This window comes from Rousettus aegyptiacus, unplaced genomic scaffold (assembly GCF_014176215.1).
Source record: "Rousettus aegyptiacus isolate mRouAeg1 unplaced genomic scaffold, mRouAeg1.p scaffold_m13_p_5, whole genome shotgun sequence".
Lineage (NCBI taxonomy): Eukaryota > Metazoa > Chordata > Mammalia > Chiroptera > Pteropodidae > Rousettus > Rousettus aegyptiacus.
In genome coordinates, this window is record NW_023416308.1 from 120366002 (window position 1) to 120381594 (window position 15593).

Genomic DNA, 15593 nt, shown 5'->3' on the forward strand with positions numbered 1-15593 from the left:
CCGAGGTCTCACGGCCTCCGAGTGCCCGAGCCGGCAAGGCACCCCACCCTCCATACAACGACGCCTTCCGGGAAGGCAAGACGACAAAGCCGAGGCAGTGGGCTGCCCCGGCGCCACCGTCCAGGCCTGGCCCAGTGTCCAGCCAGCACCCGGCCCGGGGGCCGCTGGGAGGACAGGGCGCGTGGAGGGCCACCGCAGGCAGGGGGCGGCCGGGGCGGGCGGGGCAGCCCTAGGGCCTGGGTCTCTTGTTTATCTTCCCACTCCCAAGAGCCTTGGGGCCGCCACTGGCCTGGACCCCGAGCAGGTGCCACGGCCCTGCGCAGCGTGGCTGACAGACCAGCCGGCCAGCAGCGGGCTGGGCTCCGACCCTCGCGCTCTCGGGAAGCGGCCTGTGCCTGAGGGCCGCAGCACGGCACCACGGCACCACGGGGGTGGCCAGGCCCTGCCTGTCCCTCCTCCGAGTGGCACCCACGAGTCCCACACAGAGGCCGCCACGGTGCCCTGGACACCCGGGCCACGCCCGCCCGCGGCACAGCCCGGCTCGACGCCCCACATGCGCCTGGCCCCCGGTGGCTCTGCTTCTGGCCTCGGCTCCGATGTCCCCGCAGGGACGCCCATGACCATGCCTCCGAGAGCGAGACCAGGGCCGCCGACCCCGGCGGTGGCCTGGTGCCCGGCTCAGAGCCACGCGCCGCAGGGTGCCTGACGCCAGGGGCTGGCCTCGCCGGGAGGACCCGAGGACGCTCCGCGGCAACAGAGGCCGCCGCGCTGGGACCGCGGCCCGCGGGGCGAGCCCCGTGTCGGCCCTGGAGCCACATCCTCTGTCCCCCGTGCGATGGGGTATCGCGGCACGGAGCAGTTGCCTGCCCTGCCCTGGACCCGGGGCCCGTTCAGAGGTGCGGCTGGCTTCGCACCCCCGAAGCTGTCTCCACTGCCCACCCCGTGTCGGCCGCGCTGCCCCTGCCCTGGGGTGGCCTGGCCCAGGTCCTGGGGGCCGGGATTAGGAACACCAGGTCCCTGGGGTCCATGAGGGGCCCAAACCACAGGCACCAAGAGGGGCTGCTCTTTGAGGAAGCGGGTCAGGGGCGGAGCAGGAGCCTCAGGGTCTGAAGGACTAAAGGCCGCGACTGGATCTCGGCAGCCGTAAACGCTTTAGCGCGAATTAGCCTGTGCGGACCTGTCACCAGCGCCTGGCTCTGGGGAATGCCGAGAGCACCGGGGCTGGTAACAGCTCCCCAAATTCACCGCCAGCCCGTGCTGCGTCTTCGCTGGGCGCCGGGTGCCCCCGGCCTCCTGTGTTCTGACTTTACCCCCCAACAGTCTGTGGATGTGGACGCTCATCGACAGGTCACAGATCGGCCCAGAGAGGTGGGTAACCCGCCCGGGGCCACGCGGCTGGAACCGGGGTGCTGCCCACGTCCGCCCCAGCCCCACGCCCTTGACCGCGTGGTCACGCCGCTTCCTGCTTCAGGGTCCTGAGGCTGACCGTCCCTCTCTTCCTCAGGCGGAAGTGGGGAAGCTCTTCCCTCTCTGACATGAGCTGAGCGCACCCCAGAGGACCCCAATCCCGTAGCCCGCCCTCACCGAGCCCGCCTCTCTGTGTAAGAAGTGCCCCAGGTGCTGGCCGGCGGGCAGGGCATGAACCCGCCCCGTGGGCCCCGACTCAGCCTGCAACCCCCGGCAGTCAGGGGCCGTCCCTGGCGGGGGTGGCGGGGCGCCCTGGCTGTCCCCAGGCCCGCCGTCCCCACCCACCCTGGCTCGTGTGTGGCACAGGCCGTGCAGGGGCCGGCAGCGGCCCGGGGGCCCGCAGAGCCTTGGCTCAGCCGCATGGCAGCCCCGGGCTTCGTGCGGAGCTCGGGGCAGAGGCAGAGTCCTGGGGGGGCCAGGACCGGCACTGTGGTGGGGGCCTGGCCTGCCCCCCGCCCACTCCCCGGCCGTGGGTGCAGATGACGTCCCGACACTGGCTGTGCCTAACTGGGCTCGCGTGGGGTCCCCCAGACCCCCCGCCTCACCCCTGCAGGACACGATACAGCCTGAGAGGCCGGCGGAACCTTCCGGAGCCGCCGGCGAGGGGCGCGTCGGCGGGTGTCGGGGATGTTTTACACGGTGGCTGGGGGGCGGGCGAGCTCCGGCTTCTTCACGCCACCTTCTAAATTTAGCCGCGGGGGGTAAACAGAGCGGCGGCCTCTGGTTTGAGACCCCTCGGCCAGGACAGAGGAGCCCGTGTTCACGGGAGCCACCTCCCTCCACCCCAGCAGCAGCACAAACAAACGCATCTTGTTCCAAGGGCAAATAAAACGCCCGGACCCGCCCCCAACGCCAGCAGCCCGGCGCGGGGCGCCGCGTGTGGGGGAGCGGGGGGCTCCCAGCGGATCCGGGCATCCGTCCCCGGGGTCGGGGGACATCGAGCTGCCACGTTCGCCACATGGCGTGGACACTGAGGCCCCCGAGGCCCGCGAGGGGAGGGACGGCCTCGTGAAGGCCGCCCGGCTCGCCTGCTGTCCGGGACTGGGTGCTGCCCCCCCGAAACTCGTGTCCACGGGACCCTTAGAACACGAGCTCACTCGTAAACGTGACCTTTGTCGAGGCCATTAAGTTAAGGACCTCAAGTTGAGACTGTCCCGGGTTGCCCACGTGGGCCCCGAGACCCTATGACAAGTGTCCTTATGACAGACGAGAGATGTGGCCACCAGCCCGGGAGCGCCTGGAGCCCCCAGCAGCCGAACGGGGCAGAAGGGACCCTCCCCTGGAGCCTCTGGAGGGGCCGGCCCTGCCCACTCCTTGACCTCAGTCTCCAGAACTAGAGAGAACACACGTCTCATCTGAGGCCTCGGTCTCTGGGACTGCGCTGAGGCGGCCCCGGGAGACTAATGCAGCCACTGCCCCAAGGGCCAGGCGCTGAATTGCCCTCCAGAAACATCAACTCGTTCATTCATTCATTCATTCATTCATTCATCCAACAAACACCAGCTGAGCCTCGAGGCTGAGGAAACTTGGGGACACCTGCATGGCTCCCACGGCCGGACGGGCCCACGAGCATCCGCGAACGTGGCTGCCCGCAGGACGCCCCGGCTCTCGGCAGGAAACGCAGCGGGTGGCATTTCCCAGACGCCCTGTCGTAGGGTCTGTCCCCCGCACCTCTGAGACGTGGTCTGGGTCCTCGGTGGCCCCAGCGCGCACATCGGCAGAGGCCTGGCCTGCGGCCCTCGTCCGGCGGGGAGCCGGGGGCCGGGCCGGCCAGGGGTGGCGCTCACACCCAGGACGAAGGAGACCGCCAGGAAGCAACCGCTGGGCGCGGAGGCAGGCTGGCCGGGGCCCCGCAGCCCCCCGGCGGGTGCCCGGCTTACATTTCTGCAGCTCTGCTGTCTGAGATGCGCCAGGAACGCAGCCCATAACTCAAGCCTCGGGGGGGCAGACAGCTGCGGGGCAGCCGCTGCTGTGAGTGGGGGCCGCCTGCCCCAGCGCCCGGGCACGGGGGGCCCAAGGCGGCCCAGGGCCTGGTGGGAACAATGGTCAGCCCAGGGCCCGTGGCGGCCGCGGCTGGGCAGCTGACGGCGAGGCCTGGGGCGCCGGTGCCAAGCTAGGCACAAAGGGGCCGTTTTCCCGGGCGGCGGGCGGATGTTTGCACAGGTGTGGGGGTGGGTGTGCCGCCATGCCGCGGGCGGGGCGGGGCGGCCTCGCTGCCCACAGCTCCCGGAGCGGCCGGGGAGGCGGGGGGCGCGCACCGAGGCCGGGCCCTGCTCATCGGCTGAGCCACGGCCCTTCTCCCACGTGCTCCCGGCCGCCCGCGAACCCTCCGGGCTCCAGGCAGCCTGTCACAGGACGCGTCCCCTCTGCCCGTCGTGGGCCGGCTGGCTCCCTGCCGGGGGCTTAGCCCCCCCCCCACACACACGTTCTCGGGCCTGCCACCCCAGGGCACAGGCGTGCACGGGGAGGGAACAAGGGGTCGGAGCCGAGGCCTTCCCCAGCCCGAGAGCTGGGCTGGTGCGGCCCTGGCTTCCCGGGCACTTTAGAAAACACAGAGACTCCGCCAGCATCCAGAGCCCGCCGTGCCGGCCTGGCCTCACCAGTGGGGACCCAGAAACAGAACGGGCACGAGCCGGTCCGCAGCCACGGGCCGCTGCCCCCCCCCCCCGGCAAGCTGGGCTGGGGCTCCCTTCTGGAGGAGGCTCAGGGGCCGCGGAGGGAGGCAGGCCTGGGCCCCACCTCACCCGGGCTCCGGCCCTCTCCTCGCCCTGGCCCAAGCAGGCCCGCAGATCAGCAATGCCCCCCTCAGCTCGAGGGGCTCCCACTCGTAATGGGGCCAGCGCACCCCTGCTGTCGCCCGCCCCCCTGCTCCAGGCTCGGTCCTAGACCCTCCTGGGGCACCAGCCCCTCGCAGCCCAGCGCACTCGGGAGGAGGCAGGTGTGGGTGCAAGGGCCTGGCCCGCGCCCCGTCCTCCCGACGCGTGTGTCTGGCCGGGCACCTCCGGCTCTGCGCGGGCGGGTCCCAGCCACGCGGCGTGAAGTCGTGAGGGCCCGCAGCGTGACGGCCTGCGCCCCTCTGCCCGGGGTCTGCACCCCCCAGCCGGGGCGGCCCGCCCGAGCCCGACGTACCACACCCCACCACAGGGCGTCTGCGTAGCTGCCGAACTCCACGCGGCCCGACTCGTCCACGGCGTCCTTCTCGGCCAGGTACACGAAGTAGGAGGAGAAGATGAGGCCCAGGAAGCCGATGTACAGTGTGGTGATCAGCTCCTGTGGGGCGGCAGGGGGTCGTGAGCGCCCGCAGGGGCCCGGGGCCGCTGGGGGGCGCTCGGGGCAGACGCCCGGCAGGCCCCGCAGCCCTGCGTGAAGCCGGCACGTCTCACGCGGACCTCGGACTTCGAAAGAACCTAGTGCCGACAGCTGTCGCGGCTGGACACTGAGGGGTTCCTCCGTCCAGGAGCCAGGGGCCCCCGCTGTCGCCAGGCGGATGGTGGGCTCTGCTCGTGGGCACGGGCTCAGCTGTCCACTGAGGCCCCCTTCCCACAGACCAGAGGGACGTGAAGACCACTCCGCCTTCCCGGGCTGCTCTCGGCCCCGTTTGGGAATCTGGAGCCCCCTGGGCCTTGCCCCGCCGTGCACGCCTGTCCCCTTCATCTGCCCGACAGTCTCCTGTCCCCACCTCGAGGGAGGGCAAGCACGCTGTCAGCCGGGCAGGCCGGGAGGGGACTGGGCTCCCACACGGCCCCCTGTCCTTCCCGCTCCGCCCCCGGGTCCCGCCTGCTTCCCCCCACCCCGCCCGGGCCCCACCTGGCGATGGATGAAGACCACGGAGCCCAGCAGCCTCCAGGTACCGCCCTGGCGGTCCACGTGCAGCATGCGCAGGATCTGCAGGAAGCGGATGCCCCTGCAAAGGAGCCGCGTGTGTCCCCGCCGCCAGGGCCTGGGCCCCGCCCCCCAGGCACAGCTCGCCCCCCACAGCCGGCCGGGACCGCCCCCCCCAAGTCGGCCCCCGCACAGCCGAGGCCCCGCTCCCCGACTCCGCCTCGAGCACAGGGCCAGGCCCTGGGGGACACCCCGATCACCCCAGGTTACAGAGGAGCAGACTGAGGGCCCCAGTGAGGGCTTGTGCCAGGCGTGGAACCCTAACTCAGCTTGGGCCCTGAGCCCGCCCCCAGCCACGCCGCCCCGAGGCTCTGCGCCCTGAGCGGAGGAGCGGCAGCCAGGTGTACCTGATGGCCGAGGTGGCAAACACCTGCCCCTTGGAGCCCACGCAGAGAACCACCATGGAGGCCACGACCACGATGAGGTCTGGGGAGGCAGCAGCGGCGCGGTGACCGGCCGGGCAGCTGGCTCGGGGGAAGGGGCCTCGCGGTCGGGCCGGACAGGGCCCCAGGGAGGGGACGCGCCCTCGGGCCTAGGCGCGTGCAGAGGCCCCCGATTCGCCTCCCCACCCCGGCCCGCGGGCCGCTGAGGGCGGCCTCGCTGTACTGGGACGGCCGGAACCCTGTCCTGCGGGCCGCACTGCACGGCGAGGACCAGAGCTCCCGGGCTGGGGGCCGGGGACGTCGCCCCGCTGGGCCTGGGGTCCTTCGGTGGTGCTCGCGCCGGGTCCCCCGCCAAGCCCGCCCTTCCCGGGGAGGGTGCCCGCCCGGGCCCGACACCGCGGGGCGAGGCCCCCCGCGGGCGCGGACGCGACTCACCGATGATGGAGATGGGCTTCCGGGCGAAGCGCAGCCGGCCCCAGATGCCCACGTACTTGCTGCGGCAGCCGGCCGACCAGAGCCGCACCACGTACTCCGTCCCGAAGAACACCACCAGGACGATCTCCTGCGGGGACGGGGGCCGGGGACGTGAGCTCGCCGCGTGGCCCCGGCACCTCCACGGGGAGCCCCAGCAGCAGCCGGCCTGCGTCCCGGCCTGCGCTGCCCACCGGACAGGCCAGAGGCCCCACGGCGGGCACCGCGAGGCCTGGCACTTCCAGGCCCAAGGCCACGTCCACGCCCTCGGGCCTGTGCGCTCGCAGGACCCCGAGAAGCATGATGTCCGCGGCCCGCGGGGAGACGTCCGGCCTCCCGTGACCGCCCCCCGGTCACCGCACATGGCCACCACACCACCAGACATAACCGGCGGCCTTCACGGGGGCTGGGGTCTGGGGAGCTGGGTGACAGCGGCAAGGGGGAGGGGGTCTCAGGGCGTCCCCGGCACGGGGCGGGCGCGGGGTCAGCTGCCGAACAGGGCCCCTCGGGAGGCACCTCCCGGGGCCACGGCTCCAGCAAGGGCTGTGTCACCCCTCAGCCTGTGGTCGGGGGCCTCTGAGGAAGGGGTCGGGGGAAGCCAGAGGGCCAGGGGCTAACACCTGGATTACAACGGACACAGGGATGAAGGCAGAGAGGGGCGGACGGGTGGAGGAACCAACGAAGATGGAGATATGAAAACAAACTTTGAGAAGAAAGCTCTGTACTCCAAGAACCGGGCAGCCTGGAGGGCGTGGACGAATTCCCAGAACCGTGAAACCCACCCGGGCTAAGTCTCAAAGAGACGGAAGATCTGAACAGACCCACAACTCGCTGGGAGATGGAACTGGTGACCAATAATCTCCCAACAAAGAAAACCCCGGACCCGATGGCCTCAAAGGTGAATCCTGCCAAACTTCACAGAACTGACCCCAAGCCTCCGACAGCCCCGAAACATTGGAGCGGAGGGAACGTTTCCCCCTCATGCTGTGAGGCCAGCGTTTTCGTGGCACCAAAGTCAGATGAAAACACTCCAGGAAAGGAAACGGCAGAACGAGGCCCTTTATGAAAGCTGTATGCAAAAATCCGCAATAAAGTGCTAGCAAATGGAATCCCGCGGCATATTGAACGAATTATGCACAATGACCAAGTGGGATTTATTCTTGGGATACAAGGACAGTTGAGCATATGAAAACCGATCAATATCATACATCACATTAATGGAATGAAGGGGGAAAACATGATCTCAACCGACGCAGAACAAGCATTTGACAGAATTCAACACCCTTTCAGGATAAAAGCAGGAGAGAAGCCAGGGAGGGAAAGAGCTGCGTCCACATAATAAAAGTCACGTATGGAAAAACCGAGCAGCCACCACGTCGACCGGGGCTGGGGGGGCGCGCCCGCTGCCCCTCTGCGGCCTGACCGGGGCCACGGTGCCCACGCCCGGCACTGCCCCGGCCACGGCGGTTGGGCGAGGAAAATACAAGTGCCCCGGCCGGCAGGGGGGTGCAAAAGTATGTTTGCGAGTGGTACGATCTTCTCCGTAGAACCCCCTAATGATGCCACACGTGCACCCCGCCCCCGCCCCCACCGAGAACCGTCAGACCAGATCCGCAAATTCGGCAAAGTAGGGTGCGGGGTCCACGCACAAAATTGGTTGCATTTCTGCAGACGATGGATGATCTGGGAAGGAAATTACAGAAACGAAGCCTCGGACACCAGCGGCGCGAAGAATAAACCACGGAGGGACGGCGGGGGGGGGGGGGGCAGACCCGCACACGCGGGAGCCGACGGACGCTCCCGCTCACGGACGCGAACGGCCACGCGGCCCGCACGCGCCCATCGCGAGACGCGTCCCCCGGGCGCCGCTCCCGCTCGAAGCGGATCCCACGCGACGAAACCCCGATGGTGATTCTGTTTCTTTTTTTTGCCGAAACGGAAAGCGCCACCTTCGTTTATGTGGAAGCTCAAATGAGCCTGAGGCAAACGGAGTCCGTCCTCGCGACGCAATGGGACGCGGCCTTAGAGGGGTCCGCGCAGTGCGGTCGGCCGACCGAGCCCCTCCCGCCGGCGGCCCAGCCCTGGCGGAGGCCCCTGCTCGGGCCGGGTGGCGGGGGCACGCCCTGTCCCTGTGCCCGGCCTCTGCCCTCCCACCAGGCGGCCACCACACGGGGCGCGGGGGGCGTCGGCCGCTGCCGCTGGCTCTCGTGTGTTATTAATCAGGATGAAATGATGCTTTGACCATCCGGCTTGTGTCTAGGGCGAGCTCGGTGGTAATGGGGCGGAATGAGGGGACGTTCACTGCTCTCCTTCTGCAGAAAAGTGATCAGGGACGTGGAGCCCTTCAGGGGGCCGGGGGGTGTGGCTGGGGGCACCTGGGAGAAGGCGGGAGAGCAAGGGGGCACCCACGTGTCCCAGCGGCCCCAGACCCGGCCGGGGGAGGGGCCTTCCATCATCTCAAGGCCTGAGATGGCGGGATGAACGTCCATCTGCCTCAGACACTGGGCAGATGACACTCAGGGCCAAGGCCGCAGCTGGACCTCAAAACTGGGGGCTGTGCAGTGGGACCCGGGGGCTCCCCGGGGCCCAGGCGCTTTGAGGGGCAGACTGCCCAGCTGTCTCGAGGAGCCACCTGTCCACCGGCCTCGTGCACGGCGCGTGGGGCTGCGCGAATGGGCGGCCGCCGTGCGGGCGGCACGCGGCGCCTCGGAGAGTAAACACATGCTGCCCGGCGGCCCCACGTCTGGGGACAGGCCCACAAGAATCGAGGGAGGGGGCCCGAAGCGCCGTGGGCACCCCACGTTCACAGCGGCGTGAGTCACAGCCCCGAAAAGGTGGGAGCCGCCTGAGCGTACAGGGGCGGATGATGGACACGCAAAACGTGGTCCATCGAGAATGGACTATTACGTGGCCTTGAAGAGGGGAGGAAGCTCGACAGGCGGCTGCACCGTGAGGACGCAGTGCTGGGGACGCAGAGGCCCCACGGCGGCGAGGAGCTGGGGCGGTCGGTTCGTGCAGACGGACGGCAGCGGTGGGGCCGGGGCTGGGGCGTCAGCGGCAGAGACGGGGGGGTCCCCGAGATGGTGGGGGTGACAGCCACACAGCAGCGGGGCTGCGCCAGACGCCGCTGAGCTGTCGGCCTTCGGCGCTGCTGCCAGCTCAGGAGTAACCGAAGTGACCGCGCTCACGCTGTCAAGTGCAGAAGAGATATGAGCGTGGGGGCGAGGGAACCGGGGTGCCGAGGGCCAGGCCGTGGCGATGGGGGCGGGTGGTCCCCATGGGGCCGACGAGGCAGGGGGAGCAGCCTGCCACCACGAAGCCGCCACGGCCACCGCGGCCCCAAGGACCTCGCTCTCCATGACAAAGCCCCAGCGCTCAGCAGACGGACACCTCAGAGTGACCCGGGAAAGGCTCGATGTCACGAGTCAGGAGCGTGATCAGGCAGGTGGCAGGGGCCACGGTGTGCAGCGGTCGGCCGGGGAATCCCAGCGTCCAGAGAGAGACTCCGAGGAGCAGGTGCCAATCTCGTTTGCTCTCTGGACGCACAAGGGGACTCGAGCGTTTCGAGGCCCCAGAGCGGGAAGGGGTTGCCCAGTGAGGGGCGAGAGGCCAGCTGCTCCGCCCCCTCGCCCCCATCAGCGGGGACCCTCACCCAGCGGGGACCCTCACCCAGCGCGATCCGAGGCTTGGCCCGGTGGGCCCCGTGTGCCCGAGCACCGCCGGACCGTCCCCGCCGAGGAGGGCACCCACGTGATAGGACAGCCCGAGGGCCTGAAGGTTAAAGCCGCTCGTGGGCTCCCGGGCTGACCTTTCGGAGGGAAGAAATGTTTTTTGTTTTGGGGATTTCTGCCATGCGGCAGGGGGAGCCTCGCAGACCCTATCGCCCTCGCCTCGGTGCCTGAGCGACTCTTCGGTCTCTGCACAATGAAAGGCTCGTGCCCAGGGCGGGCGGGGGGTTAGCTGTGGATTAAACGTGGAGATCCGTGGGGGTGACCGGCCAGCCGCTGACCGAAGGTGGGAGTCGGGGGCAAGAACAAAAGGCATGGCGGCCTCTGTGGGGGTCCCCTGGGTCCAGAAGTGGCCCGACTCGGGGCCAAGGCCGGGAGACCTTTGCGGGAGCTCTCGGGGGCCCCCGAAGGCCTCCTGGGCGAGGAGCATGCCGAGTTTTCCCGGGTGACTAGGACTCCGCCAGGCGGAGAGGGGACTTGGCGACCTGGAGGAGGGGGGCGTGGGAGCCGGACCAGGCCCCCCATCGGGGTCTGGGGTGCAGGCAGCCACGGCAACGGCCTTGCCCTCCTCCCGCAAGCCCAGAGGCCCGCCTGGCTGGCCCTGCTCGGAGCCGGGAGGTGTCCCATGGGAGACCCGCAGGCTCCGGCTCCAGCTGCTCCAGGTCCACGTGGGACCCGGCGGGCCACAGGGGAGTGGGCTGCGGTGTTCCCAGAGGGTCAGCTGGCCAGAGAGCGTGAAGCAGGCTGCTGAAAGCGCCCTTTGTCCAGGGCCCGCCTGTGGCCAGCTGCTCCCAGCCGCCCGCCGTGGTGAGGGCTCATGGGCCTCCCGGTGACATGTGCTGGGCACAGCTGGGGCCCTCGTGCACACTGGCCGCCTGCCCCACAGGACACCAGCCCCCACCGCCGCAGAGCTCCCCTGGCTCCAGGCAGACGCCAGTGTGCCGTGCGGGGGAGGAGGGGGAGGGCAGGGGGCCCCACTGGGCCCGCCTCTCACTGTGCACTGTGAGGTCCCTGCCTTGCAGCCTCCCCCGCACAGGCCGGTCACCCTGAGGCCCCAGGGAGGCCGAGGCCCCGACCTGGGGTTGAGAGCCAGGATGGGCTGCCCTCCCCGTATGCCCACCTGGCCCGTGAGAGGCAATCGCAAGTTTCAGGGTGACTGGGAGGCACCGGGGCCACTCTCCCTCGAGAACCGGGCCCAGCAGCCGGCTGTCTGGGGTGGCCACTCTGCAGATGGGGCAGGAGGGGCCGCGAGCCCTGCTCCTTGGCCATGGGGAGCAGCCAGCAGCCGGGCCCACAGCAGGGCGCTGCCGCCTCGTCCGCAGGCCCTACCGAGGGGCGGCTGCATGGCCCCCAGACTCAGACAGGCGCTGGAGGCCCGGGGTCCGGGCCGTCTGGGCCAGCAGAGCGCTGGGCTGTGGGACCACAGGGGCTGGCAGAGGCTGGCCGCTCCCTGCCCGTGCCCCACCCCGAGCAGCCGCTGGGGGCGCCCTGCTCCTCAACGGGCCTGCGTCCACCCCTGGCCGGGGCCGCACGGCTGGGCTCCCCTCCTCCCCCCACCCCCGCCTCGCGGGAGCCAAGGCCAAACACTTCATTGCGAGTCCACGGACGTGGTGGCCTTGGCTGTCCCAGCGCGGAGCGGCACGTCCCCAGACGCGTCCTGGGGACGCCTGTGCAGGTGCTGCTGGCCTCTCAGCGGCAAGGAGCACTCCAGGCTGCGGGAGCGAGCCCTTCCGGGGCGGAAGCTCGGGCCTCCGGCCCCCGCGCCTGTCCACCCGCCGCTGTGCAAGTCACACAGACTCCCAATGCCCGTGGGCAGGCTCCCCTCGTGGGTCCGAGCCCCTCGGGACGGCGTGTGGGGTGTGGGGACAGACCACACACCCGCGGGAGGCTCCACGTGGCGGGCCGGGCACGACCTCTGCACGAAGGCTCCGCCCGACTCGCCGGGAACTTGAAGGCCGCACCGAGTGCCTTGCGGTCCAAGGTCGGCCAGGTGGACGACAGGACTCAGGTGGCTTCGGGGGCGCCTCCTGGCCTGGCCCCCAGCCCACGGCACCACGAGGGCCACGGTGTGAAAGTTACAAGCGTCCACAGCCAGTGTCTGGGGGTCGGGGTCAGGCCTGCCCGGGGCCCTCCTGCCGCACAGCGAGCGGCGTCTATTATCACGGCCCCGACGTGGCCGCGTTTGTCCCCTGCACTCGGCCGCTCGTCCTGGTGGCCACTTGGCAGGGCACCGCCCCATCCCCTAATAGTCGGGCCTTTTCTGTAACCTGGGAGCGTTTCTCCCTCGCCGTGTCGGGTGTGGCTCAGACACGTCGCCGTCCCGTCCGCGTCTGCGAGAATCGCGCCGTCCGTCTGGGCGGAGGTCGCCCGCATGGTCGCGGCCGACCCGCTCCTCCCCGCGCTTCCCATCGCTGCTTCCTGCCTTTCGTCACATCGTGCGAGACGCACACGCTCGCGATTCGTCTCCTCCTGAAGCGGCGCCTCATCGGGCCGCGTCCCGGGGCCGAGGCGTGCTCTGCCCGCCTCGCCCTGCCCGCTCCCGCCTGCACGCGCTCGGCCGCGCCCCGGCCAGCCCCTCCTGTCCCAGCTGCCCGCCGTCGCCCGCCTGACCCAGGTCCTCTTTGTGAAAAACGAAGACCCTCCCGCCGGTCCTCCGCCTTTTCGTAGCGACACTCGGGCCATTCGCTTTTGGTGTGAGACGGGCCGATTTCTTCCCATCTCGCCCTCGATCCGCTACGTTCCTTGGTTGTTTCGGGTTTCTCATCCACTCGCTCCTCGTTCAGGAATCCGGGGGTTTCGCTGAGCACCCCCCTCCGTCCTCGTGCCCCTTGAAGGCGACCGGCCGTCGCGTTCCCTAAACTCGGCACCGCGCCCACCCCCGCCTGGACATCCCCCGCGGCGCCGCCCATGGCCCCTGCCCCGGGCGCAGGCCTCGCCGTGTGTGGCCGCACCCCCTCCCTCTGCCTTCCCTGCCCCCGCCGGCTCCGTGGGCGAGCGAGGCCCCCTCCGACATCGCGGCCACACGCGTCACCAGACCCCGCGGAGCCAGCGAGAAGCCCGGGCACGGCGGCCTCTCCCGCCCCTGGGCGCGTCTCCGGCTCCGAGCGTCGAACCCGGGTTCCGGGCCGCGAGTCGTCAGCGCGACCGGCGACCACGGTCCCTGGGGGCTGCCCGCCCCTTGCACTGAGCAGGGCGGTCCCCAATGTCCGTCGCCCACAGGCCCCTCTGCTGCCCACACGCCGCGCACCGTGTGGGGTGAAGCGTGCCCCACCTGACTTCCTGTGGTGACGTCCTGGTCCCCAGCACCTGCGGGTGGGACCCGGCTGGCAAACAGGGACCTAACGAGTTAAGATGAAGTCACCAGGGTGGGCCGGGATCCAGGGTGCTGTGTCCTCTTTCACACACACACCCGTGCGGGTAAAAGGCCATGTGAACATAGAGACAGAGACGGGGCGAGGCTTCTCCAAGCCACAGGTCACCAGCCCCCGAGGGGCCGAGGGGCCTGCGCCCGAGGCTCCTCGCTGCCTCGGGGCCCTGCCCTGCCCACGGCGGGCCTCGGGCTCCGGCCCGAGGGGCGAGCAGTGGTGCCCGGGGGCTCTGGGCTGTTACCAAGGTCAAGTCAAGGGCTGGACAAGGGTCCCTGCGGAGGTACAGGCCATGGCCTCCCTAAACCTCCTCCTGGGGCGGGGTCCCACGGGCCCTAGAGAGACGGGGCTCCCCTTTCCTCTTGCGAGGGGACGTCAACCACGCCTTTCCTCGTCCCCGGAAAAACCTGGGCTCTGAAGACAGAACTCAAAACGCTGGAGGGGCGCTGCGGGCCGACCACCGGCAGAAGCGGGGGGCTAGGGAAGGGTGGGCGAGCCCCGCGAGCACCCAGGACTCCGAGCACCTGGAAGGGCAGGCGGGGGCGTTCCGAAAGCAGGTGCTGAGGCCCCCAGAGCCTGGCTGGTGGCCTCAGGGCCTGGAGCCCGGCACCGCAGGGCCTCGCAGCTTGGGGGTGGCGGGGCTGGCTGCCCCCCGCGCCACGGGCCGGGCCCCGAGGTCGCTGCACTGCCGGCAGGCAGGCCCAGCCACTTCCGTCCCCAGGCCGGCGCCCAGGAACCCCGCTGCTGAGGCCTGTTCACCCCACGAGGCCCTGCCCTGGGACGGCTGCCGGCAGGATGGGGGACAGAGGGCGGAGGGGGAGGCGGCGGCGTCACCGCCGAGACCCCCAACTTCTAAAAACGCCTCCTTTGAGAACGTACCCAGGACGAGGAGTTCGCCTTTCTAATCACCCCGTCGCAGGGCTGAAGGGGCGAGCCTGGCCGGGGGTCTGGCGGGCGCCCGAGGCGGGGGGCCGCGAGGGTCCCGGTCCAGGCCCCCGGCGGCGGACGGCCGGCCTGTGCCGGGGCCCGGCGCGTGCGCAGCCCACGCGGGGACGGGCTGTGCCTCAGTGTCCCCGCTGCCACACTCCGCGCTCGCTCTGCACGTCTGGAGGTCTTAATGACACGCAGTGAATCTGAGCCGTTCCCCCCCCCCCTTTCAGGAATGTTTTAAGGGATTGGGAGGAAATTGTGCACGGATTTTGCTGTTTTAAGAGCTAATATGTGAACAGCTTCAGAGAATGTATGTTGTTTTAGGGCTGAAGTTTACAGAGTGAAAGGGACAGACAAAAGCCGACTTGCCGTGGGCTCCAGGGCGGCCACTCGACTTTCGTTTCTGAGAAGGGGCTGCATCCCCCCCAACCCCCGCGCCGGGCTGGAAGGCAACCGCTCAGGCGGGCCCCGGCGCCCCCTCCCGCCCCCACCCCCGCCTGTGTCCTGTCACCAGGGCTCTGCGCGGGGGCTGCCCAGCTCGGCGCCAGCAGTGCGGGGGGCGGGGGGCCAAAGGCCACCAGCACGCACTCCCTGGCAGGGCACTGAGGAGGGTCCCCTGCTTTGGGACAGCTGCATACAGATGTTGCAACCCTCCCAGTCCCCGAGGCCCCCGGGATGACATCCATCACAAGCTGGCCCGGTTTCCAAATCCGGCTGGGGCCCCCACTCCTTGGGAACGAGTGCCGTGAGAGGCACAAAGTGTCAAAAGTTACTGGAGAAGACATCGATCACCTGACCGGCCCTACGACCGAGAACAAGACAGAATTCCCGAGGAGCGCTCTCCCACGAAGAGAGCCGCAGGCCCGGGGGGCTCCACGTGAGCCAGCAAAGAGGAAGTGACCGACCCTGCCCCAACTCTCCCCGAACGAAACGCGGGGCCGCTTCCCGCTCCCTCCGTGAGGCCGGCCTCGGCCGGCGCCAGAAGCAAAGACATTAGCAGCAAACGAGCCCCAGGCAGAGTCCCCCGTGAGCACAGATGCAGAGTCCGCACAAAGTTTGAGCAGATCCCGTCCAACAATACATATTTTTTAAAATGCATCATGACCAAAAACTGGGCTTCACATAAAGAAATCAGGGTGGGTTTACGATTTGAAAATCCCTCAGCGGAGTTCACCATCTTAACAAACCAAGAAGGAAAAGCACACGCGATCCTCTCGGAGGGCGCGGAGAGGGCATTTGACAAAAGCCAACGGCCACGCGTGATCCACACGGTCCTCTCCATACACCTGGAAGAGAAGGACCTTCCCAGCCCAGATCGGGCACCCGTAAACCCCACGATCGATGTCGCACTTTGTGGCGAGACACCA

At 69.5% G+C, this 15593-nt stretch overlaps 1 protein-coding gene across 1 annotated transcript in view; it reads right to left on the reverse strand.

Moving 5' to 3' along the window:
- Window positions 1-15593, reverse strand: part of KCNQ1 (potassium voltage-gated channel subfamily Q member 1) — a 255539-nt gene that overhangs the window by 186259 nt on the left and 53687 nt on the right. The window contains exons 3-6 of the mRNA XM_016131129.2: window positions 6168-6294; window positions 5697-5775; window positions 5275-5371; window positions 4597-4737 (exon numbers count right to left, since the gene is read on the reverse strand). Of these exons, the coding sequence (XP_015986615.2) occupies window positions 4597-4737; window positions 5275-5371; window positions 5697-5775; window positions 6168-6294 (444 nt within the window). The remainder of the gene's footprint in view (window positions 1-4596; window positions 4738-5274; window positions 5372-5696; window positions 5776-6167; window positions 6295-15593) is intronic.